We start from the raw sequence: 26,426 nt of genomic DNA on the forward strand, positions 1-26,426 counted from the left end.
AGTTTAGTGTGCATAGACCTACCTTGAGGACTTGTGAAAACAAACTGCCAGGCTTCACCTCTAAACTCTGGAGGTGAATTAACTAATTCAGAAGGTCAAAGGTGGAGCCCAATAATTTGTGGTTCTAACACGTTTCCAGGAAATGTGGCCGCTGCCAGTCTGGGGACCACAGTTTGAGAACCACTGTAAAAGGTAGCTGTCTTTTTGTTGCTTTGGAATATAAACTTTCTTAATGAGTTTAAAATACTGCTCTGGGCCTTGAAATGCCCTCAAATGTTTAATGCTAGTGTGTGTGTAAATTAGATAGGGCTCTGGTGTGACGGGAGCCTAGAATCACCTAACAACTCCCTTCTGGAGTGGTTTTGATTAATGAATCTCGTATTCCCACTATTTATCATCCCCATGAATATTTATTCCACAAGGCACTATTAAAAGACACCGTTCTTGTCCTTAGAAGATAACCAGAGAGGATTGCACATCAGGCAGAGAGGCTGCCCCTGGTCTCCAGTCTCGAGGCCTCTGCCGCCCTCCACTGATGCCTCAGAACCGGCTGAGTTTCTCAAATGGCTTGAGAGAGCCCGGAAGGAACTGTGATAAAACTGGCTGGTGCACCCGAAAGGACCTCCTCCTCGCAGGTGGAGCGGCGACTCGGGGTCGAAGGGAAAGCCCGAGCCGGGGTCCCAAAGGTCGCCCGGACGGGCCCCGCCGTCACCGCCCTGTCCTAGCCCAGAGGCGTTCCCGGCCGCGATTGCGGCCCTAACGGGCTCCGGTGGCGGCCGGGCGCCCCGCCCTTCCCGGACCCGCCCCCGGCTCCATCTTGCTCCGGACCAGGTTGGGCCGTGACGCTGCTCCGCGGGGTCAGGTGAGGAACGGCGCCCCCTACCCTTGCAACCCCTCTGCCCCTCGGTTACCTCGCCCCGCCCAGCTCCGTGGCCGGCCACCCGGGAGTGGGCGGGGCCCCGCCTGCGGCCTGGAACCGGCGCGGGGGACCGGGGGGAGGCTGGAGGGGCCTATAGGCCCCAGGGGTGGCCGGTGAGCCGGTGCGAGCATCTTGGGACCCGGGCTGCCTGGTGGGGACGTTCGGCCGGGGGTGCATTCGGGCGGGGTCGGCGAGGTGGCCAGACCACGGGAAGTCCTATTCGCCGGCTGTCTCTGCCCCTCGTCTGTCCGGGGATCCTAGGGAGCAGTGAGGCCTCCGGCGCAGGCAGGTGGACCACAGGTGGAGGGACTGAGGCCAGAGGATGGGCCTGCTGAAGCGGCCCTCTAGGAGAGCTGAGTAGGAAAACCAGCGAGCAGCTGAGTCCGACTAGATTTCTTGGTGACACAGCAAATTTAGGGAAACTTGGGGAATTTGTACTTTGCTTAGTGAGCCCTAGGACGAATGCGGAAGCCTGAAATTGTACATTGGCCCAGGTTTATAATTCTTGGAAACTATTGTAGGAAGTAGCATTCCAGATTTGATTCCTAGTTCCTAAACGGCAGCAAACCTATGCGGATATGAGCCTAACCTGGGTGAACTCTTCTTCAGAAGAAGATGGCTGATGTCCACCGTAAAGTGACAGAAACGAAAGAAGTCGTCCAATTGCCTCTAAACTTCCTTAATTTCTGCCAGTTGGTGGGGAACTGATCTGATAAAGTAACCTGTCCTAATTAGATAATGAGTATAATGAGTTACCTACCAGTCAGGGAAGGGGTTTCAAGCACTAGATAAGGAGGTAGAACTACTGCAAACCGAAGCCTTTCAGTCCTCACTGGTGGTGACCTGCCTCCAGTTCTTTATCGAAGAGCCCTTGCTGACAGATTTAAATGGTCCTTCCCAATCAAGAGGCAGATTTTGGAAAATCGTAGTATCTACTGTTGGCCATCTTCATTCACCCTTCCTGTTTTGTTTCATTTGTTTCATAAATTTGGAACAGCTACCTCCTGTGTTCCTGGGCATCATGCCATCTCAGACTTGCCTAGGGAGACCCAACCCTTTTAGTAGTTGACTCACTGGGTGGAGATGGTCTGGAGAACCAGGAATGCTTTTCTAGTCTTTTAAAAAGTAGTTGCTGACTAAGAATGTTGAAAAGGACGTAAAAGCTGTGGTTCACCAGTAAAGTCTAATTGTTCTTTGGGCAAAATTGAGTAGTTTGTTGAGTCACCCTTGGGTTTGTTTAAGCTTTGTACAAAAGCTTTTAAAATCTGAAATAGATGATACATGCATAATTCCAAAAGGTCTATCGCTACTTTGAAAAGTCTCCTTATGCTCTAGTTCTCCTCTCCGAGGTACTGTTTCCTACTTTGTTGAGTCTACTTTCAGGGATATTCTCTATATACAAATAACTATGTTTTACACAATTCGTTGCAGAGTATCTATGCAGTTTTTTCATCTTGCTTTTTTCCCACTTAATGTGACTTAGAGATGGTTTCTTATATGAATAAAAGGAGAGCTGCTCATGTTTTTTAATTCAACTGTTTCTTTTGTATTGGAGTATAGCCAGTTAACAATGTGAGTTTCAGGTAGACAGCAAAGGGACTCAGCCATACATATAAGAGAGCTGCTCATTTTTAATAGTTGCGTAACATTTTATTGTATGGCTTTCTGTAATCTGTTTTAGCTGTCCCTTATTAATGGTCTTTTAGGTTGTTTTTAATGTTTTATTTTAGCCACACTGTATGGCTTGTGGAATCTTAGTTGCCCGACTACGCCCTAGCAGTGAAAGTGCTGAATCTTAACCATTGGACTGCCAGGGAATTCCCTAACCTTTTTTTGTTACAAATAGTGCTGTAATGAATAGCTTTGTATGTATAATAATTTTGCATTTTTGTAAGTATTTTTATAAAGTACATCCTGGAAATGGCATTGCATTCTACTCTTTTAAATTATTATTCTTTAAAATATACCCAGATTCACTTTCTTAAAGTTGCATTGTTTTCTTATATGCAGATAGTGTTTATCTTCATTCTGTTCTGACACTCTTGTTGGCATAATTCCTCTAGAACCCTTTAAGGTAAGACTTAATGTAGTAGTTTTAGACTGTAGAAATAGGACTTTGTCACTGGAACAGTTCCTGAGATTCAGAAATTTAAATAACTTATGTAGTCTTTGGTGCTATAACACTTGTCTTTAAAATTATTATTAATTTCTCCCATAAATTATTTTCAGACTTTTTCTTTGGAACCTGACCTCTTTTACCCTTGGTCCCTCTGACTGTTCTTAGAGGGTATTGCTTCTCCTTTATTCCTTTTATCAACTGGGCTTGGAGAAGAAGGGAAAAAAAAGTGATTTAACATCCTTTGCATCCAGGTCTTTGGATCCCAGATGACTGGTTCAGAACTGTCTGAATCAGTATTCTTATTATCTTTCTTAATAATTTTTAACTTCCGCTAGATATATGCCCACTCATTTTCAATTTAGCAAGTTTTTAGCTTCTGCACTGTGCTATGTCATAAGGGACACAATAATAATTTAAATTTATTTTCTAATTTTCCTGTACTATATATTCAAAAGGCAGGCTACTTCCCCCTGCCCCTCTCATCTCTTTATCAGCACCTAGAACAGTGCTTATTACATTATGGGTTTTTGTAAATGTTGAACTGGATTTGTTTGGGATCTTTTTTATTTTAACTGGAGTATAGATTTACACTATTGTGTATATCAGTGTTAGTTTCAGGCGTATAGCAAAGTGAATCACTTATACATATATCCACTCTAGATTCTTTTCCCATGTAACCCATTACAGAGAATTGAGTAAAGTTCCCTATGCTAAACAGTAGGTCTTTATTTGTCATCTATTTTATATATATTAGTATGTATATATCATTGTTTGGGGTCTTGATAAAAGAGAAATACAAATCATTCATAGCTGTACTGGGGAGAAGAGCCAAAACACACATTGATAAACTTGCCAAATTAAATGGTAGATTCAGAAATGCCTAAATATTCTGATATCAAAATATTGCTCACAGACCAGCAGCAACAGCATCACCGGGAAGGGTAGTTAGAAATACAGAAGCTCGGGCCCCATCTCAGAACACTGAGTCAGCCTGCCTGATAGGCTCTTTCTTTCAGAAGATGTGATTTGATTTAGATTGTGACAGTGTATATCTTCAAAGGTCTTATTCCTTATATGAAATTACAGAGGACATTTCTTATTGTTGTTACAGAATGTCATACCCAGGCTATCCGCCCACAGGCTACCCACCTTTCCCTGGATATCCCGTAAGTATTGCCACTTAGGATACTAAAATAGCTCATGTCCTGGGAACAGGTGTTGCATAGGACCAGCCAACCCATGACAGATGTTACAAATATGCTAGAGCAGCGGTCATAAATTCAAACAGCCAGAAGTACTGAGTAGAGTACGTGAGTGAGGGCAGGGTTGTGGAGGAACTACAAGGACTTGTGTCACCTATGGAAAGGCACCTGTTAGTCCTCTTCAGCCTGATGTGTCCATACAGGGAGGTTGATTCAATGTTGCTGGATATTCTATTTCTTTAAGTAAAGCTTAAATATAAATAAAATCTAGATTTTATATGAAACTGCCCATTTTTTTAAATTGGGAAATGCATATTTTAAAATGTTAAATACTGTATGATTCAATACAACACGTATGTAAACTAAATCCATCTTATGAGTCACTGGTTTTTAACCTGTGTGTTGGATGTTTAAATTAAGAAGGGCTTGACTCAGAGAACACAAATTGCAGTGGATTAGAAGGCCCTGGATTTGTAGTTCTGAGACTTTTAGTATTCTGAGTACATGTTATAAATGTGCTACCAAGTTCTACTTTGCTGTTTACCTGTACTGTTCCGAGGACTAACCTCATAGCTGAGGTTAGTGTATTTCAGTTTTATGCTCATAAGTATGTAGGGCTTCTTTGTAATTCTGGGTAAATAGAAAGAGGGGCCTATATGGATTAGTGACAATATGTGTACCTGTGTGTAAAGTGAATATATAGTTCTCCTGAATTTGTCATAAGAGAAATGAAATTTGTAACTATGTTCCCAGGTCCCTATATACTAAACTGGACTCTGGCAACCATTTCTGTCAGTATAGGCTAATGCTAAAACAGACAATCTCAACATCCCGATGGCTCAACACAATAAAAACCTATTTCTTGCTTACTCCAGTCTCCTAGAAGTCAGTGGTGGGGATGATGGGGGAAGTGTGTGGTAGGGAGCTAAGAGACCTTTTTCCATTTCATCCTGTGGGTTTTCAGGCTCCTTCTATCCTCTGTTGCCTTAGTATATTGACTCTACCATCCTCTAGTGCTTTGGAGTCCTCCACTGGATTCTTTGCTTCCAGCTGGCAGATGAAGGAAATGAGAGAGGAAGAGACATCTTAGAGGATTGGGCAGGTAGTCATGGGGACCAGGCTGGAAGTGGTATACATTACTTCTGTCCACTTCTGTCCACTGTCCTTTACCAGTATTCAGTCATATCCTGGGAAATGTAGTCTCTGTGGCCTGGAAAAAAGTTTAGTGAACGTGTAACAGTCTCTTTGGGCTTTTTCCCAGGTGGCTCAGTGGTAAAGAATCCACCTACCAAGCAGGAGAAGTGGGTTCAATCCCTGGGTCAGGAAGATTCCCCTGGAGAATGAAATGGCGACTGATTCTAGTATTGTTACCTGGGAAGTCCCACGGACGAGGAGCCTGGCAGCTACAGTCCATGGGGTCTCAAAGAGTTGGACACGACTTAGTGACTAAACAACAACAGTCTCTTCAGACTTAGACATTGCGTGATCTGAATTGAGGTCCCAAATGTCACACCTAGTATGTGCTCAGGTCACTTTTTTATTCTTTCTGTTATACACAGGTCCAGGTGTATTACAAGAAAGCCATGAATTCTTCTCTTTAGGGTAGAGAGGCAGGTCTTTCCCATATTTCCAGGTGCTAGGAGAATGAAGAAACTATACTGAGCTTTGCTAGTTGTTCATGAAGCCTTGAGGTGTTTTTTTTTTTTTTTTTTAGCCTTGAGGTTTGAAAAGAGACACTCCCAAATAGAGAAACAGACTCTTCTTGCCTAACACATGTAGATTTACATAAAACTGAATTCTGACAGGTATCCTGACAAACTACTATACTGATAAACTAATATGAGATATCAGGACTTCTAATGGGCTTTTTAATATGTAAAAGAATAAGCTAGATCTTAACAGTTATCTCTGTTTTCTTAGCTAGGTTCTGTTTCTCAATGATCACAGTCATTTGAAAACTTTTCTGGTTTTTCAGCCTACGGGTCAGGAGTCATCTTTCCCCCCTCCTGGTCAGTATCCTTATCCTAGTGGTTTCCCTCCGATGGGAGGAGGTGCCTACCCACCAGCACCAAGTAGTGGCTACCCAGGAGCTGGAGGCTACCCTGCCCCTGGTGGCTATCCAGCCCCTGGAGGCTATCCTGGTGCCCCACAGCCAGGCGGAGCTCCATCCTATCCTGGAGGTGAGTCATGGGTTGTGGAAGTAGTGTAACACTTCTTTTCTTGTCTCTTTAATCCTTTTTGTTCCTGCTTGTTTTGTATGAAATCAGAGTTTCTCTTAGCCTGCTTTCTTCCTTAGATAGTAAGGACTTAGCTGGCAAGGTAGAGGAATAAAGATTCTGAGGAGGCATGAAAGCTGGAGAATTCTCAGGAGCGATCTCCAAAATTCTGTGGGAATTAGAATAAATCTCATGGTCATAAAGGACTAATGGTTCACTTGATAATTTGTAATCTTAAGAACTGATTGAGACATTTGATTTTAGCATGATTGTGACCTTAGGACAGCTCTCACCACAAGATGTAAAAAAAAAAAAGAAAGAAAAAATTTAGCACTTTTATATTGTAAGTCATTAGGGCAAACGAAAGAAGTAACATTTTTTTAATGTATTTTTTAATGGGGAAGGAGTTGTTGAGAAGTTGAATTTAGACCAAAGGGACTGCTACTGTAGCATTATAGATTATTTCTTTTATTATTTGTAAAGTTTTCACTTCGATCATGAGACCTGTCACTATAGTTTATTTTTCTCTCTTCTTCTTCTTCCAGGCCAAGGGTTTGGAGCCCCACCAGGTGGAGCAGGCTTTCCTGGCTATCCACAGCCACCTACACAGTCTTATGGGGGTGGCCCAGCACAGGTCCCACTGCCTGGTAGGTATCAACTGTCCAGAAAAGCACAATGGCTTGATATTTTGAATTTTTCAGTTGCCATTGAAAGAACTTAGTTTGTGTTTGGGATCATCTTTAGTAAATGTTTATACTAAATACTTATTAGGTACTATCTGGTTTCATGAAAGTGTATTAACCTGATAAAAAAGGTTTAATCATAAGATGGAAAGAAGGACCAGTTTTTTTCAATTAAAAAAAATTATCTCTCCTGAAGCCAAAAAAAAACGAAACCTTTAGGAATTTCTCTGTCATTCGTGTAACACGAAGGGAATGAGCCCAGAACCATGTGCTGCCATCCTTTCCAAACAGAATCAGAATTTAATCTGGTTCAACTATTTTGTTCTTTTTAAAGTATTATTTTTAAAGAAATTATGTTAAATTGTTTTAAAGAAATTACAACATGGAATATTTTTAAAGGTCCTTGTGACCAAAGTTGTTTTTTGATTCAGTATATCATGATACTTAAAAATTATTCTAGTGAATAACATAAGTGTGAGTGTTCTCATATGTTTCCATATTCGTAATAAATCAGTGCTGTTTTGAAAAAATAAATCAGTTAATACCTTTTGCTGTATTTTTTCTTAATATATAGGTGGTTTTCCTGGGGGAGCGATGCCTTCTCAGTATCCTGGAGGACAATCTCCTTACCCTAGTCAGGTATTTTTGGTTCCTGTCTTTTAAATTAAGTCTGCTAAAGAAGGGCCCTACGCCTTTATTGATCTTAGAGATTTCCTTGAAGCGGGGAAGATGGTCTGTAAGAGACACTTAAGACTTTAATCTTTGCTTCTGATAGACTGCATGCGCTTTGGTCCACCCGTGTCCTGATGACTTTGATAAGACAAACATAGGTCCCTTCTCTCAGGTGATGACACCCATACTCTTTTTTCCATAGAGATTCAGTCATTAGATTGGATTCTTGGCATTGGTTTTAGTTCTTTTTCCTCCTCCCTTGCTGGCAGTATAACTATGAACTCAGGTGGCTGGGTGATTGATATTTCTAGCCGTGTTTTATGAAGTATGGTTTTATTTTCCATTTTTGCCTTTATAACTTTCCACTCTTCTTTCAGATCAATACAGAATCCTTTCCTTCCTATCCTGTTTTCTCTCCTGTTTCTTGGGATTATAGCAGTGAAGTGAGTAAGGTTTTCTAATGTTCACTAATCACTCAGTCCCCTAAACGTGCCTTCATTTGTTTCTAATTTCTTGTGTATTTGTCTCTCACCACTTCCTCGAGGGCTCACGATAGCTATTTTATCTTCATGTCCCTGTAGTGCTTGGCAGGCCCTTTAAGCATGATAGTGATTAATATCTGTTAAATTGATTTTTCAGTGGTCTCAGAAGGTCTCCCATATATCAAATCCTTGCCCCATTTCAGTATAGCTCCTTACTTTAATATTAAGTTTTATTCTTTAATTGACTTGTTAATTCCTTTATACCCTATGCAGGTTATTAGGAACATAAGCAGTTTTATGTTTACTTTATCTTGATTTTCTCATTTCATACTGTCTATTCATAAAAGTCTAGCGTTTTTAAGCTTTTTCTTCAGCTGGGTTGGGAAAGGGATTACAGTATTGGAAGAGAAACAATTTAGCCATTTTCTGGCTTACTTTCCTGATTTGAGGTATTTGAGCTCCAGAGAGATTAAGGAACTTGTCCCGGGCCACACAGCTAGTGAATGACAAAGCTGAGACTAGATCCTAGCTCTTCTGCTTTTCAGAACAGCAGTCTCTTTGTTAAAATATGCTACTTTACTGATAGAGTAAATGATATTCCTTGAAAGCCCATAGTAAATTGCTTTCACTTCTTTTTTTAAAAAATCGTTGAAAGTTGATTGTTAATCATATTATAAATCTGTAGCTATTCTAAACATTTGTTATGAGAATTTTTATTTTAGTTTAGTTTAAGCATGCATATACTTTTAAAGACATCATTTTATGACTGAATATAAAAGATTTTTAAACATAAAAACACTTAAAGTAAAATACACATATACCTGCAGCTTATCTTGTGTAACAATTACTACCTTAAACTAAAACCAGGCAGTTAACAGAGCAGTAGATTTTGGAAGAGCTTTTAGATGGAGATGGAATAGACTACCTCGTGAGCTCCCTGTCACTGAAAATCCGCTGGTGGAGGTTGGTTGCTGTGTGTGTGACTTGGTTGAGTAGTTCAGGCAAGTGACCTCTCTTGATTGATCCAGTTCTAATTCTATGGCACTTTTTCAGCAAGAAGGTTGGAATCAAATGGGTGTCAAAGGGTGGAACTCTTGGTGGCTGATAGTATGGGCTTTGCTGTGCTGGGAAATCCTCTGTAGTTAGAGATTTGACCTCAAAAACATGGACCCTGATTTCGAGTTCAAAATAATGCCTGCAGGATGATAGTATTCTCGATGACAAGAGACACTTCAAACTTAGACTTTGAACAAAGAATAAAACAAAGCCATTTTTCCCTCCATATGAAAAATGGAATAGGTTTTTGTTGTTGTTGTTGTTTTTAGAAACAAGATGACAAAATGCGAGTCATCAAACAGTACCTGATGGGAGTTGGTTTCTCTTTCTACCTAGTTCAGTGTATTTTAAACAGAACCTTCTGCCCTGCTTAGGATTTTAGTCACAATGGTTACATCAAAGGAAACTTTCATAGTTTTTGATACATTAAGCCTCATGTAAAGGCAATATGTTGAAAAAATTTTTCAACTTGAATATATGCTACAAGTAGAATATTTTTAGTTTTCCTTAAAACCACAATACAAATATTTCTTGTTAGTTCTTTGCTTACATTGCTAGCTTAGAAACTAGTGACAGATGATCGTTAGGCTTATTGGTAGGAAAAAATGTATAGATGAGTGGGAGGAATTACAGACTGTAAAAGTGTTTGCTGAAAGATGGTCTGGTCTGCTTCTCCCCAAACACTTTGTCCCCACTGCTGCTGCTAAGTCGCTTCAGTCGTGTCCGACTCTGTGCGACCCCGTAGACGGCAGCCCACCAGGCTCCCCCGTCCCTGGGATTCTCCAGGCAAGAACACTGGAGTGGGTTGCCATTTCCTTCTCCAATGCATGAAAGTGAAAAGGGAAACTGAAGTCGCTCAGTCGTGTCCGACTCTAGCGACCCCATGGACTGCAGCCCACCAGGCTCCTCCGTCCATGGGATTTTCCAGGCTAGCATATTGCTGTATTCAATGGGTATAACTTGAAATACAGTTTCAGTTGCCTACATAGCAGCTGAATAATTTTATATTTTGAAACGATGTTGATTTCATCTTTAAATGATACTTTAGAAATACTTGGTTAAATAAAATATATTATTAAAATTAATTTTTTAAAAATGTGGTGGGATATCATCTTGTCTCATCTCATCTCCCTTAAGCCCTGATTTGAGTCTTTTAAGAAAACTAATAAACTGTTTCATAACTTTGTATTCAGAATTTTTAAACTTAATTTTGTAATAATTTCAAACATTAAAAAGTTGTAAAAATTATATATGGTTTAGTTACTAAGGGTGTCTGACTCTTTGCGACCCCATGAATTGTATGCAGCCTGCCAGGCTCCTCTGTCCATGGGATTTTTCCAGGCAAGAATACTGGAGTGGGTTGCCATTTCCCCCTCCAGGGGATCTTCTGACCCAGGGATCAAACCCAGGTCTCCTGCATTGCAGGCTGATTCTTTACTGACTGAGCCAATTCCTATGTACATACCCTCTACTCAGATTCCCCAAATATTAACTTCTTACATAAATACAGTGATCAAGAATTGATGTTTTAATGACACTATTACTCCACCTTTAGACCTTATTCAGATTTCATTAACTGTCCCAGTAATGTCCTTTCGGCTCAGGATCAAATCCAGGATTAAACACTGCATTTGTTGCCATGTCTCTTCAGTTTCCTTTAATATGAAATAGTTCTTCAGTCCTTGTTGTTCATCACCTTGACACGTTGGAAGAGTACTACCAGTTATTTTGTAAAATATTCCTTTATTTGGGTTTGTCTGATAAGTCCCTCTGAGTAAATCTAGGTCATGCCTTTCTAACAGGAATACCACAGAAGTGGTGCTGTGCCCCTAGTGCCTCTTACCAGGAGGCACTTACTGTTGATGTGCCCTCTTCCTGGTGATAATTGGTGTTGATCATTTGTTTCAGATGATGTCTGCTAGGTTTTCTGCTGTAATGTTACAAAGTATACACATTATACTTTTACCCACTAATTTTAGCATCAAATTAGTGATTCTTGCCTGAAACACTTATTACTGTGGTCTTTGTCATTGGTGATTTTTAAATTTCTTCATAGATTGGTGTTTAAAAAATGTATCCATTGTTTTGCTTTTTGGTTTATCCTTAAAAAATTGATGAATAACTCCAAGAGTCTCTAGTCATCAATTTCATTTTTTGTGCTTTTCTTATTGTAAGATGTTTTATTTTATGTCTAATAATCAGAGCCTATACTGAAAATGAAGAGAGATTACCAAAATTACATTGCTTGTTTGAAATCTCACTGGGCAACTCCGACTCTGCCTCCCTAAAGCCATTATTATATTCTTTAAACAAAACACTGCCACTCATCTCACACTGCTCAGGGATCAATCTCTTTTCCCCCCTATTCTCCCTTGAAGGAAACCAAGGCATAGAAAGATTGTGACTAACTTCACAAGCTTGACTGTCTTGTTTCCTGAAAGTTTGGCGTCTTGCTGTCTTTTGGCAGGAGAAGGATGGTCTGTATCTGTTCCGCCACAAAAATAAATATTCTTGTCCTGAAATCTCAGCACTGGCTTTCTTGCCTAAGAGTGATGATTGGAGAAGTCTTAAGTTGTTGTCTTATTAGCAGAGAAACCTGAGTTGGGAGGGATATTTTTTTTTAAGCTAGTGTTTCTTGTATTAAAGATGTTGAACATTTTTTCGTACTGTTTTTCTCCCAGTTTTATTGAAACCCAATTGAAATAGAACATTGTGTTAGTTTTAGGTATGTAACATGTTGATTTGGTATATGTATATATTGGAGAAGGAAATGGCAACCCGCTCCAGTGTTCTTGCCTGGAGAATCCCAGGGACGGGGGAGCCTGGTGGGCTGCCGTCTATGGGGTCACACAGAGTCGGACACGACTGAAGTGACTTAGCATAGCATAGCATAGCATATATTGTGAAAGGATTAGATTACCACAACAACTGACTTGGATTTTATGCCTCTTGTTCTTAGCCTGCTCCGATGACTCAGGGAACTCATGGAACAATCCGACCTGCTGCCAATTTTGATGCCATGAGAGATGCTGAAGTTCTTCGTAAAGCAATGAAGGGTTTTGGTAAGGAAAACGTATTTTTGTCTTATTTATAGTAAGTTCAAGTGATTGGATATAAAGTAAAAATAAGGTTTATATCACAAAACCAAGTTTATATGTGAGCCTGTGTGCACACGCCTCAATTTAATCTAGCACCAGGCACCTTGTAATCGAAAAAATGTCCTCAGCGAGCACCCCACAGAGACCTCATCCTTATTTAGACATGTGTGGTTCTTTCAGGTACAGACGAGCAGGCAATTATAGATGTTGTGGCCAATCGTTCCAATGACCAAAGGCAAAAAATTAAAGCAGCTTTTAAGACCATGTATGGCAAGGTATGTTTTGTTTTGTTTCATTTTCTTTTTAGGACTCAGCAAGAACAGTGGCCTGTAGGCCCTGAATTCTATCAAGTTGGATACTACATTTTTATTAGTACTGATAAGTATAAAGTAGAGACAGCTAGACTTCAGAGACCCCAGAAGAGGTGTATTCAATATTTATTTCTCTTAAAAGCCTTTCCAATTCTAGAGTAGTCCTTGATCTCATAATCATACCCATTTACTATGTCTGATAGGTGACACACGTTCAGTAGAAAGTAGATTATGACCATAATCATAATCAGTACCTTGGTTCTCAGTCTTCTCCTTGAAGTGGGATTCAAGGACTTCTTATGTGGCCGTTGCTTATTCTTGGCCTGTGGCATCATCTTTCACTTCTCTCCCTCCTTGTAAACATATCCTGTTTTACAATTTTATAGAACCTCTTGCCATTCCCTGCACACATGCTTCTGTGGTTGATATATGTTGTTTTCTTGTCCTGGAATACCTTTTCTTCTTTTGCTGCATGGCAGACAAGCTCTCCAGGATTTGGCTTGTTTAAGCTACTTTGTGAAGTTTCTCTCATTGCTTGTTCCACTGTGATCTCATAGCACTTTGTAAAACCTCTACTGTAACTAATCTCAGTGCCCACTCCCTAAAAACTGTGAGCTGCCCTAGGGCAAACCATGTCATATTCATCTTTGTGTTTATAGTACCAAGGACAGGAACAATAACAGATAGCCACATAAATATTTGTTGAGTGGATGATCAGTGACTAAATCCAGCAAGGTTCTATGGCTGACAGGTGCCATGGCTTCTTAAATATAAAGGGCAAGAGTGGGTAGCATTGGTTTGTCATTCAGATAGGAATCCTAAAAGTTTTCTGACATTCTCTGGATCCAATTAACTTTTCTCAGAGTGGGAGTAGAGGCCCACTGACCTGATTCATCTTTTCTACTCTGCTTTCCCTCTCTGCCCAACCCAGAGTCCACTTCCTTACTCTTAAGGCTCCTTAAGCGACACAAGCTCTAGATTTCCCTTAGGGTTCAACATCAGACTCATTTTTCTCACAAAAATATTTTTTGTTTTATGAATTTCTTTAGTTCACATGTAGTCTGTGCTTTCTTGTCCTAAATTTTCTCATGTATCACTTTTGAGTTAAAACTAAATTCCCAGACTATTTTCCTTACCCACCGCCACTTTTTGTTTGGACTTCTTAGTAAAAACCCTGTCCTCTAGCCAGCTGTGGAGTCTTTGGTCCCACATTCTTCTTTCTCAGTCAGTCAGTGAATATTGTTTCAGTGCCTGTGTATGCCAGGCACTGCGTTGTCCTGGCAACTGGTTATTGCTTGTCTTGTTGATCTAATCTGTAAAAAGGCTCTTTAGAAATGTGTCTTCTATCTCCTTTTTTTCTTTCCATTTACACTGTCACCACTCAAACCCAAACCTTTATTACTCCTTATCTAAATATTCCAGCAGGCTAAATTTCATATATATCTTTGGTCATTATAATCCATACTGCCTGTTGTTTTCTTATATAAAAATTTTCAGTGACTCCTCCCAGCATGCAGAATCAAATCCATGTTCTTTAGCTTGGTATTCAACGTAATAATCCAAGAATATAGTTACAACTTTGTTTTTATTAATGTCTAAAAACATTATTCGTAACAAAATTGGTTGTCTTATTGTCCCATTGAAAAAATTTTGCTCATTCTTGTGTCTATACTAAGTAATTCTCAACCTGAGCAGAATATCATAATTTCTTTCCAAATTTAAAAACACATGCAGAATCTCTGAGTATTCATTCTTGACATAATTTTTTTTTTTAGAAAAATTCTGCAGATTATTTTAATGCATATAGCCAAGGCTAGGAACAACTTTTCTGTTCTTGTTTGTGTCCCTCCTCCTTACCTGAAATATCTTTCTCCTTTCTCTTTGCTAATTTTTACATACTCTTCAATACCTTCACTAAAATTTTCTCTGAAGCTCTCTAGCCCACTTTAACTTTTCCTACTTCAACTTATTTCTGTGCTGCTTATTCATCTGGTGCTGGAGAACAGGCTGCTTTATTTTAGTTTTTAGATGTTTGTCTTTTCTTCTCAAATAAGAACACAATGATGATGATTTCTGCTTCCTCATAAAACAAGAACAGTTTTTTATACTAAGTAAATACGTGTTTATCATTTTATTAATTTGAACTATTCTTTGTTTCCGATTCCTCTTTTTTGGTACCTGGTATAGTGGCAGAACTACAATAAGTTTATTATTAAGTATTTATTAATAGAAGAACTAAAATATATCTTCTTGAATATAATAAGCTTAAATACTTAATTCTGTAGTGTATGATATTCTGAACAGAAATTGAGGTTTTCTTAAAGTAGTTCAATTCCATTTTTCTCGTATTTCCCTTAAAAATTTTAAGCAAAACAAAATTTGGAGAGCTCATATACTGAATTTGTGTTTGTTATGTAACAGGATTTAATCAAAGATCTTAAATCAGAGTTAAGTGGAAGTATGGAAGAACTGATCCTTGCCCTGTTCATGCCATCTACGTATTATGATGCCTGGAGTTTACGGAATGCGATGAAGGTACTATATGGCATTTACTTTGAGTATTTTATCCTATTTCAAATGTAAAACCCCATAAATTATGCAGTTCTGAGTTTACAGTGACAGGTAAACCAATACATTATTTTATACCATCTGAATATATAGAGCTTTTCAGTCTGGAGGCCAAAGTTATGTTTGGTAGAACATTAAGATTTAATAACTTCCAGAAATTTGCTTTTTGTTTGTAATTCTCTCTCATTCTCCCTTCATTTCACATAGGGAGCAGGAACTCAGGAACGTGTGTTGATTGAAATTTTGTGCACAAGAACAAACCAGGAAATCCGAGAAATAGTCAGATGTTATCAATCAGAATTTGGACGAGACCTTGAAAAGGACATTAGGTCAGATACTTCAGGGCACTTTGAACGTTTACTTGTATCCATGTGCCAGGTGAGTATTGAATTCAGTGTCTGAGTGTTGGTGGAGGGAACATTCTTTACTGCCTACTGCCAGTGGGCATTCTTTATTCCTTTTAATATCTAGCTCCCGTGGAATCTTGACATCTTTAAGAGGGACAACAGAGAATCATCTGTATGGGTTTCTTTGTTTCTGTATTGAAAATTATTTCTGTAAATCTGGTTGTTGTAAGGAGTCAGCAATTAACCACATGAAGGTTGTATGAAATCAGAAATCAACTTGAGGCTCTGTGTCTTAGAATGAAGCTGCATCTGTATTTTTAAGGTTAGCATTGTTCTGCCAGTTAATTGGGACCATCGGCTGAAGATATGCAGGTCTGCCATGCGAGTGCGATAAGAGTGAGACAGAAATGCAGAAAACATGTCAGCATCCACTGAAACACTGTGCTTAAGTACCGTCCTTGTTCTGATTCCCTAGATGTGCTGGCAGAGTTGCAGAAAATTCTCCAAATAGGGTATATGTAATGATACTATAAATAATCAGGGTATATTTGAAAGAGATGATGCAAAAGACTAGCACACTGATTCGGTATCAGGAGTTACTGGCTCTCCTGCTAGTGCACAAGGTTGGACAGTCTTGAAGATTCTAAAAGTAGACAGGCTCTCAGAGCAAAGGGATGTAGTTGCAGAAAAGGCAGTGTGCCAGAGCGTGTGGGTATGGAAGTGAGAAAACAAAGCAAATGGTGGGAGGACATTGAATTTACCTCAACCAGTAACAGAGCAGGAGGGTAGGTTAGCAGGAAAAGAAAATCAGAAACAGAGTTAATGCTAAAAAACGAGTATTCAGACTTTAATGAGGTGCTGAATGTCTCTTTATGCAGGGTTCAGGGCCCAACCATTTAACAAAATAAAGAGCCCTTGTCCTGGAAGTGGCTTTCTAGGACAATGGGACCATATTGTGTGCTTGAAGCCAAAGGCAGTCATCTGGGGAGTTGTTGTTGAGCTCCTATTGCCTGTGCTGTATTCAGCCCATTTAGAATAGGCTTCTATACATTGCTTGTGCCAGTGCTCTTCAGACAACAGTTCCTCAACCTTCAAGGAACACATCTCCATTCTGTTCCTCAGACAGACACTAAGACTCTAGAGGGCGACCTTTTCCTTGTTTGGGTTTGTGTTTCTGTTTTAGAGAGAAACCAACTACCCAAGTATAAGCTTTACTCTTATTCAGGCCCAGAGCTTCCTCTCTCCCTCCCTCCCCGATCCCATCCCAGGGAAGAGTTTGGTCTATAAATTGATACAGCCTGTCAGTACTTGTGTTATTTATAGCTTCTTCTTAAAGTCTCACGCATCATTTTTATGCATACATTCATAATAAATACTTACATATTAAGATTACACTTGGATGAATGAAAGGAAGTTCACGGAGCCTCTATATTATATGCTTCCTCTTTTGGCTTAACTTCCTTGGAGGGAGGGGCCTTGTCTTGTCTTGTGGCCCCACCACATAGCACATCCTGTTGGTTCTGTTCCTCTGGAGAACCCTGACTAATACAGCCTGGTACAAAATAAGTGCTCCATACCTTTCAGGTACATGGTGAATATAAAGTGGAACTCAGTATAATGCTGATCTTAAATCCCAGCTAAGCAGAATCATACTTTGTTAATTTGAGTGGTAGTTCTTATCTCCTAGGAGACCAGGTCCTCAAAGCATGGCTTAGGAGTCGCTTCATCATGAGAAATCTAAAGTTACTTCAGACCTTGGAGTTCAGGGATATCCAGCTTCTGGGACGTCTCAGTGCGTCTCTCCCCAAGCTAGACGAGAGACAGTGCTCACTGGCTCAGAACTTGGACTGATGGAAGGAGACCTTATCACCAGAGAAGCGAAAAGTGAAATTCCTTTGATGGCCGAGGGATTTCTCCCAGAGGGTGGAAGTGGCTGCATTGTTAGTGTTCAGGACTTGCTGGATCATGAGTCTGTGTGTGTGGCCACAGCCTCTGGAGGTGCTATAGTTTGCAGTTTCAATACATACCAGTCTCTTTCTCCTGGCCCAGTTACCACCCTTCAAAGCACCTCCTCAGAGAAGCTTTCCTGGACTCTCCTGGGCCATTTGTCATTCCCTGCTCTGAGCCTGCATTTAATTCCCAGAGATTTTGGTTGTAGCCCTACTCACTCTTTGGAGACATCTTTTATCTCCTTCATGGGAGGAATGGAGTAGTGATAATCATTTCCAATCTCTGTGGTTTGTATCATACCTAGACTTTCAATACCTGCTACTGGAGAAATGTTTATTGAATAAAAACAAAAAAACCCTGCAGCTTGTAAACCAAGGATCAAACCCAAAAGAGTGATTTATTTAAGAATCCCTGTCTCTTTAGTCTATCGAGAAAGCTTTTTAAACTGAATATCAGTAAAATTTTCTATACCTTCAAAAGTAAAATGTCTGTGTAATTTTTTATGGAAACGTTTTCTAATTTAGCTCTCAAAGCCCTGTAAAACCTCTCGTTTTAATATAACCTCATCAAACCATGATCTACATTATAAAATCCATAGTTGGCAATGTAATAAAATATTAGTTACACTAGTATAGTTTCTTTGGAAATGAAAGATAAGCGTGACAAACTTTATGCATTAATTTTTAGTAAATTGTCCTTTTAAATTCAAAAATGACCAGATTGGAAAACCTTGTTTTAAAAATAAGACTTGTATCACTTTCTTCTAACTCCTGCATTCCTTTTTTTGCAGGGAAATCGTGATGAGAACCAGAATGTTAACCACCAACTGGCTCAGGAAGATGCTCAGCGTCTCTACCAGGCTGGTGAGGGGAGACTAGGGACAGATGAATCTTGCTTTAACATGATTCTTGCCACAAGAAGCTTTCCTCAACTGAAAGCTACCGTGGAGGCCTATTCCAGGGTATGAGCTTTTCTTTTGAAGATTTTGCTTCTATTTTAAGGTGTCAAAATATTTCAACCCCTATACTTTTTTGTCTACAGATGGCTAATCGAGATTTGTTAAACAGTGTCAGCCGTGAGTTTTCCGGAAATGTTGAAAGCGGTTTAAAGACCATCTGTAAGACACTTTTCCTGTTTTCGTGATTTGCTTTGTTTTGTTTGTAAATGAGTGAGGCTTTGAATAGTTGTTCCCATTAAAAGGTGATTCTTAGTATAGCCTCCCTGGAGTCTGCTTAGGCAGAGACAAGATAATCCTGTGTTTTTATATGCAGTTCCCTATGAATGGTTGGTGGTGTGATCAAATAGGATTGTTTTGGAATTATTTGGTCGTTATTTTCTATGCCCTTCTTGAGGACTATACAAAAGTATATAACGGATTGTAGCATTTCCATTAAGGTAAATGGGAAAGCCCTAAGGAAACTACAGAGTGCCACCACACAAAGCATCATTTTGAGCCCCCAAATGCCTTTCAAGTATTTAGCCAAATGAGACTCTTTTCCATTTGAAATTAAAAACCCAATTTTTGGTCCTGACGTCCAGAAGCTTAATGAAATGGAAATTTTGTTCTCATGGAGAATTTAAGACTAAAGAGAATATTAGTAACACATTGGTATTAGCAATTGAATATCTTATAAATACTACTATTGTAATTGTAGCTAACACAATAATGTACAGTTAGTCCATCTCTGTGAAAGGTAGAGCCTTTGCTAACTTAATTTTCCTATTATCATTCTCAAGTCTGTGTTTTCTTATTTATATTGGAATCTGTCTTACATCCTTCTTTCAGTCAAATGATACATTTGACATCTAGAATTCAGATTTTAGTCATTATTCCGTTTAGTTAGGTATTACCAGGGTACAGTTGCTACACATTTTCTCATGTTAAGGGGGGAAAATGTTAAGAATTTTAAGTGACTGCATCTGTGGAGAGAAAATGGGATTTACTGGCCAGAGGGAATCTTGTAGAATTGAAGGTAGACTATCTGATGCAGCTGGAAAGAAAGATGGATGCTGAGAAAAATCAAGGGGGAGAGCACTCTACAACTCACCTAAGATTTCTGAGATAATTACATAGGAAATGATCAAAAGCAGCTGGAAGTGATAGATGAAGCTGGTGTGTGGACATCTTTGTCATGATTTCACGTCTGAAGCCTCTCTCACTTTCAGTGCAGTGTGCCCTGAACCGCCCTGCCTTCTTTGCTGAGAGGCTCTACTATTCTATGAAAGGCGCCGGCACAGATGACTCCACCCTGGTCAGGATTGTGGTCACTCGAAGTGAGGTGAGGCGCTCACTTTCTGTCTGATCTTCACTTGATTTTGAATATTGACTCTTTTTTCTTAGCAATATTAAACACAATTTTTCTTCTAGTTTTATTGAGATGTAATTGACATACCTCACTGTATAAATTTAAAGCGTGCCGCATAGAAATTTGACTTACATACATCAGGAAGTGATTATCACAGTAAGTTTAGTGAACATCCATCATCTTACAAAATATGAGATTAAAGGAAAACATTTTTCCTTGTGATGAGAACTTTTAGGATTTACTGTCTATACATAAAGCAGTGTTAATTATATTTATCACATTGTATATTACACCCCTAGTAACTTATCTTATAATGGGAAGTTTGTGCCTTTTGATTGTCTTTCTCCAATCTGCCCCCCTCAATCCGCTACCTCTAGTAACCACAAATCTTATTATCTTTTTGTTTGAGTTTGTTCATTTTTGAAGTGTATTTGCCTACAGTACTCTGCTGGTTTCTGTTATAAAGCATTGTGATTTTATATTTCTATACATTTTAAAAGGATTCCCATGAAAAGTCTAATTATGACATATCACCATACAAAAATACTACTTAGTTATTGCCTGTACTCCCCACTCATTCACACTCTTCACTCATTTACTTTGCAGCTGGCAGTTTGTACCTCTTACTCTTTCACCCATTTCCTTCCCACCCCCAACCCCTTCCCTTCTGGCAGCTACCTGTTTGCTCTTTGTGTCTATGACTGTGTTTTGTTATATTTGTTCATTTGTTTTTTCAGATTCCACATGTAAGTGAAATCATGCAGTATTTGTCTTTCTCTGTCTCACTTAGAATGTTAATTTCTTAAAAGTTCCTCCGTTGGTTGTCAGTCCATGAGTGACGTTAAGAAAGAGCTCTCTTTCACTGCTGGCGGAGGTTGTATAAAGCATAGTGTTCACCTTTTTCCTGCTGTGAGAGACTTGCTTTAGTGAAACAGACTGCCAGGAAATTCAAGAACAGTTTATCTTTTGGGTTTCATTTTGCTTATGTAAAAAAGTGGATGAGGGAATTCCCTGGTGGTCTAGTGGTTAGGGTTCGGCACTTTCACTGCCAGGTTCAGCACTCAGGGATTGAGATCCTGCAAGCGTGAGGCGCTGCCAAAAAAAAATCAACAGGAAGCTGTATGAAAGACCTATGTAGATCAACCCTATTGGACATAGAAATTCTTAAAATTTAGCATGCACTGTATAATAAAATAACTTAAAGTTTTATCTTTATCTTTTTACTTAAATATAGCCTCAAATGTATTCCTTTCTTTGACTTAGTATATTTAGTAGACTTTTTTTAATTGAAAGAAAGCATATACTACGAAACCATATGAAAGAAGGTAAATCATTTTTTAAAAGACAACTATAATACAATATTTGGAAAAACTTTGTTGTGTCTTTGTTTTTAGACTTAAATTTTCTAAGCAGGATCTCTTTTTCTTTATAATAAAATACACATAACACAAAATTACCATTTTAATCACTTTTAAGTGTATAGTTCTGTGACATTAAGTACATTCCCATTGTTGTACAACCATCACCACCAGAACTTTTTCAACTTAAAAAACTGAAAATCTATATTCATTAAATAATAATTCACCATTTTTTTGCTTCCCAACTCCTAGCAGCCACCATGCTATTTTCTATCTTATGTATTGCAATATTTGACTACTCTAGCTAATTTATATAAGTGGAATCATAAAGTATTTGTCCATTTTAACATTTTTAGGGTTCATCCACATTGTAGCATGTGTAAGAATTTCCTTCTTTTCTAAGGCTGAATGATATTCCATTTTATGTATACATCGTGCTCATGTCCGACTCTTTGCGGCCCCAGGAACTATAGCCCACCAGGCTCCTCTGTCCATGGGATTTTCCAGGCAAGAATACTGGAGTGGGTTGCCATTTCCTTCTCCAGGGAATGTATACACTACCTTTAGTTTATCCTTTCATCCGTCAGTGGACACTTGGGTTGCTTCCACCCTTTGACTGTTGTGAATAATGCTGCTTTTAACGTGGGTGTACAAATATTTGAGCCTGTGTTTCACTTTTGTGGATACTCAGAAGTGCAATGGTTGTGTCATGTGGTAATTCTATTTTTATTTATTTGAGTAATTACTATACTGTTTTCCAGTGGCTGCACCATTTTACATTCCTACCAGCAGTGAACAGGGATTCCAACTTCTCTGCATCCTGGCCAACACTTTGTTAGTGCTGGTAGAAATGCTAGCTATAAAATGTCAGTCCTTTGGTGTTTTTTCCCCTCTGCTTTGGTTATACTTAGGATCTTTTCACTATTAAAGAACAATTTAATAAATTATCAGTTTTCTTTAACTTTTTTCTAATATTACAAATATCGTGTCTTGCATGCAGATTGATCTTGTCCAGATAAAACAGATGTTCAGTCAGATGTATCAGAAGACGCTGGGCACAATGATTGCAAGCGACACGAGTGGAGATTACCGAAAGCTGCTTCTGGCCATTGTGGGCCAGTAGGAGAGGTTTTTATAAATGAATGAAGCTATTCAAAGCTTATCTTCAAAGCAATGACTGACCTGCATGCAGCAACATCAACCCTCACCTAACCAAAAGAGCTTTTACTAAGGACCGTGTCAGGGTATTGTGCTTGGTTTGCACATGTGGTTATTGCCTTAATTCCAATGTTCTTTTTTTCTCTATGTACAATCAAGTAAAGCCATATCACAATGATGAAGTAATAATGCAATGTTTGTAAAGCATAATTCTCACTGCTCTTATTCTAAATAGGACACCGAATTGAGTAAAAGTCACAACAGTTTCAAATTCTGTGTGATAATATTGAATAAATTTTAATAAATAATATTGAACATTAGATAAACCCTTTGCTTTCCATTGGACAGTTATAGTTGGTAGTATGTCAAAATTGTATTACTTTTTAAAACAAATTCAGCTGTTTTGACCTAAAAGAGTAATTTGCATCTTACTTCACATAAATCAGTATTCTATATTCATAAACGTTGAACTTCCCACAAAGAAAATAGTTTAGTATTGGCTGTAGCAGCTTTTTAAAAAGAGATTATATGTTTATATGCCTAAAATATATAGCCTACTTTTATGTCTACTAAGACTGCCTATAGATCTTTATTGGCCCTTGATTTAAAAAAAAATTATAAAATACTTTTAGTTGCAGTTTAATCATGATTCAAGAAAATGAAGCTTGACACATAAAAGGTGCCAAATTAATAAATAATGAAACTTAAATCATCTTCCTGGGAGATTGAATATTAGGTCTTTGGAGAAGTCGTTCAGGAACTCAGTTAGTGCTATAGCAGTGTGATTTCAAACCTGGGTTTATTCCCAGTACTGAGCAATTGCTTATTATGTTGAGCATTACAATAGGTAGTTAGGGAAAGTACAAAGGAAGGAGGTTTGTAATCTAGTGGGTGATCTAAACAAAACTTAGGATACAAGGATATTGTTACATTATAAATTCTTCTGAGAATAATAACCCTATTTGTTCTTTTTGTTGAACTCCCTGGCACAAAGCAGATATTTAATATATATATGGTGAATGATTGTAGTAAAAATTGAGGGAAAGAAGAGTAAATATCAGTTATAATTCAATGAACAGTTGTTTGGGGGTAAGTGCCAAGGGACATACATGCAAGGTGGTATAAGACACAACCTGACTCTTAGAGAGAGAGGCCTATGTACAAGTGTAGTGTGAGGCGAAAGCCAGATACACTGGTAGAAGGGTAACAGGCCAAGATAGATTTCTGACATAGATTTTGGAAAAATAACTAACAGCAATAGGATTTGGTAAAGGAAAAGGGGTGTAAGTTATTAAAGGAAGAAAATTTGTGAGGAATATATTTTTAAACTTTTAAAGATTGATATATATCATACCATTCATCCTTTTAAACTGTACAATTTAGTGGGTTTTTAGGATATTCACACACTTGTGCAACAGTCACCACAATCAATTTTTGAATATTTTCATCACCCAAAAAGAGAACTTAAATCCATCAGCAGTCAAGCCGTCTTTCCTTTCTTCCTGCCTGTCCCCTGGCAGTCACTAATCTACTTTCTGTCTCTATGGATTTCCCTCTTGGGGGCTTTACGTATGAATGGAATTACACAGTGTGTGGCCCTTTGTGTCTGGCTTCTTTTAATCAACGTACTGTTTTTAAGGTTCACCTGTGTTGTAGCATGAATCAATACTTCATTCTGTTTATGGCTGAATAATCCATTGTTTGGATCTACATTTTGCTTGTCCATTTATCAATTGATGGACATTTGGGTTGTTTTCACCTGTTTACCATTATGAATAAGGCTGCTATGAATATTCACGCACAAACTTTTCTATGGACACAAGTTTTCAATGCTCTTGGCTATAATAATAGGAGTGGAATTGCTGGCAGTAGTATCTTTATGTTTAACTTTTTGAGGATCTGCCAAACTATTTTCCAAAGCAGCTGTACCACTTTACAGTCCTACCATCAGTGAATGAGGCTCCCAGTGTCTTCATTCTTCCCGACACTATCATTGTCTCTTGGATTCTAACCATCCTAGTGGATGTAAAGTGGCATCTCATTGCAGTTTTGATTTGCATTTCCCTAATAACTAATGAATATATTTTCTTGATTGGCCATATTTTCTTGATTGTCCATTTGCATATCTTCTTTGGGAAAATATTAAAATGCCTGTTTTTAAACTGGGTTACTGAGAATTCCCTGGCAATCCAGTGGTTAGGACTCCATGCTGCTGCTGCTAGAGGCCCAGGTTTGATCCCCTGTTTGGGGAACTAAGATCCCACAAGCCACATGGTCCCAAAAAAGATTACGATGTGTGTAAGGCAGGATAGTTATCTCAACACAAATACAGTCGCAATCTTCACTTGGGAAAAAATCCAGGGAGAAACGTCTTACTCAACAGTTACATGTTTTTATATTTCAGAACTTTTATGACTTATAACACTAACTTTAAAAGCATTTTTCTCAATTTTTATAATTTTAACATGTTTATTAGCAGAAATACAATTTATTTTTAAAATTAGACTCTGGTGACTATCCATGGAAAGTAATGTGTGAGTGTGTGTATAGTTTAATAATTTGTTTTGAAATAATTTCAAATGTATAGAAAAGTTGCCAGGACAGTACAAAGAACTCCCATGTCCTCTTTACCTAGATTCTCATACAGTTAACATTTTATTGGTTCATTACTTACACTGAGTGTGTGTGTGCATGCATATGTCTTTTGTTATTGGTCTTTATTTGAACTGTTGGTGGGTTGAGAGAGCAAACTGCAGTCATGCTGTCTCATCACTCCTAAACACTCCAGTGGGTGTTTTCCCCTGAACAGGGTCACTCTTCTACATAATGGCAAACAATCTTCCACATCAGTAAATAAATATTGGTACAATACTACCACCCAATCTAGTAAGCCTATTCAAATTTTGCCCACTATCCCAACAATGTCTCTTCATTTCTGGGTCAACATCCTATACAGAAATACGTACTGCATTTAGTTGTGTATTTTCAGACTCCTTTAATCTGGAAGAGTTGCCAGTCTTTTGTAGCTTTACAGTTTTATTAAAAGGTACAAGCTTTTATTATAGGATGGCTTACAACCTGGGTCCTTTGTCTGTAGGAATACCACAAAATGATGCTTTGCTTTTCTCAGTGAGTCTCATCAGGAGGCATAAAATGTAGACTCGTCCCCACACTGGTGATGTTAACCTTGATCACTTGATCATGCTGGCTTCTTAAATTCACTGTTTTTCCCTTTGTAATTGATTAGTATTCCAAAATCATGCCAGTAAACTACTCCTTATCAAATCTCCACATACCAGCCTTAGCACTGAAGACTCCTGTCTAAATCATCCACTCCTATAGTTGGTGCCAAGTGGTAATTCTCTATTTCAATCATTTCCTCTCCATTATTGGATTGGCGTTCAACTGCTATAAAGAGCTTTCCTTTCTCTTCATTATATCAATGTGAACTTGTGTATTCCTATCTTATTCAACAGATTGTAATCCATTATTATTGTTTACTTTGATGTTCAAATTGTCTGATCTGGCCAGTAGCCCCCCTCAAGTGGCTCCTAACAGTGTAACATTTTAAAGTATGTATACTGCTAAGATTCATACACACGGTGAATAGCTATAGTTCATTCATTTCGACTGCTTTGTAATATGCGATTTTTTAAATATATTATCAGTGTATTCATCCTCTCTTCCTTTGGGTTGTTTCCAGGTTTTTGCTATTGTATTTTACCTTTCCAACTCTGAGGTAATGCTGAATTTCAAATGTATTAAATTTTTCCATTAACATCATATACTTGGAGTCTGTTTATTGTGTAAATATTGCACACTAGAAGCAGAGTGGTTTTGCATTCTTCCCAACAATGTGTGAGGCACTTATTTTGCAAATATTGTCTTAGCTGCATTTTTCACGGAGAAAGACTTAAATCATCTGTTTTCAAAATCGTTTAATAAAGATTTTTATCTTTAAATAAATTTCCTTTTGGTTTG

At 38.5% G+C, this 26,426-nt stretch overlaps 1 protein-coding gene across 16 annotated transcripts; it reads left to right on the top strand.

Moving 5' to 3' along the window:
- Positions 1–802: 802 nt before the first annotated feature.
- On the top strand, positions 803–26,411 carry ANXA7 (annexin A7). Of its 16 annotated transcripts, none has more exons than XM_086382076.1 (15): positions 803–862; positions 2,930–2,993; positions 4,150–4,204; positions 6,216–6,420; positions 7,002–7,103; positions 7,714–7,778; positions 8,189–8,254; positions 12,309–12,411; positions 12,628–12,722; positions 15,180–15,293; positions 15,534–15,704; positions 18,414–18,584; positions 18,665–18,740; positions 19,790–19,902; positions 22,288–26,411. In XM_086382076.1, exons 3-15 carry the CDS (start codon positions 4,151–4,153, stop codon positions 22,408–22,410), a joined length of 1,458 nt encoding a protein of 485 aa, XP_086238202.1. In that variant the 5' UTR covers positions 803–862; positions 2,930–2,993; position 4,150; the 3' UTR covers positions 22,411–26,411. The 16 variants fall into 16 exon arrangements, with proteins under 16 accessions (XP_086238202.1, XP_086238213.1, XP_086238214.1 ...); XM_086382079.1 differs by having other exon boundaries at positions 820–1,040; XM_086382078.1 differs by lacking the exon at positions 803–862 and adding an exon at positions 945–2,268.
- The last annotated feature ends 15 nt before the right edge of the window (positions 26,412–26,426 follow it).

This window comes from Bos grunniens, chromosome 28 (genome assembly GCF_055505025.1).
Source record: "Bos grunniens cultivar Pamir isolate PY7600 chromosome 28, Bosgru_T2T1.0, whole genome shotgun sequence".
In the NCBI taxonomy this organism is placed as follows: Eukaryota; Metazoa; Chordata; class Mammalia; order Artiodactyla; family Bovidae; genus Bos; species Bos grunniens.

Coding starts and splice junctions, on each gene's coding strand:
- ANXA7 (XM_086382076.1), top strand. CDS start 4,151: ATGTCATACCCAGGCTATCCGCCCACAGGCTACCCACCTTTCCCTGGA. Junction 8,255..12,308: donor CTTGGGATTATAGCAGTGAA/GTGAGTAAGGTT, acceptor TCTTGTTCTTAG/CCTGCTCCGATGACTCAGGG. Junction 19,903..22,287: donor TTGTGGTCACTCGAAGTGAG/GTGAGGCGCTCA, acceptor TCTTGCATGCAG/ATTGATCTTGTCCAGATAAA.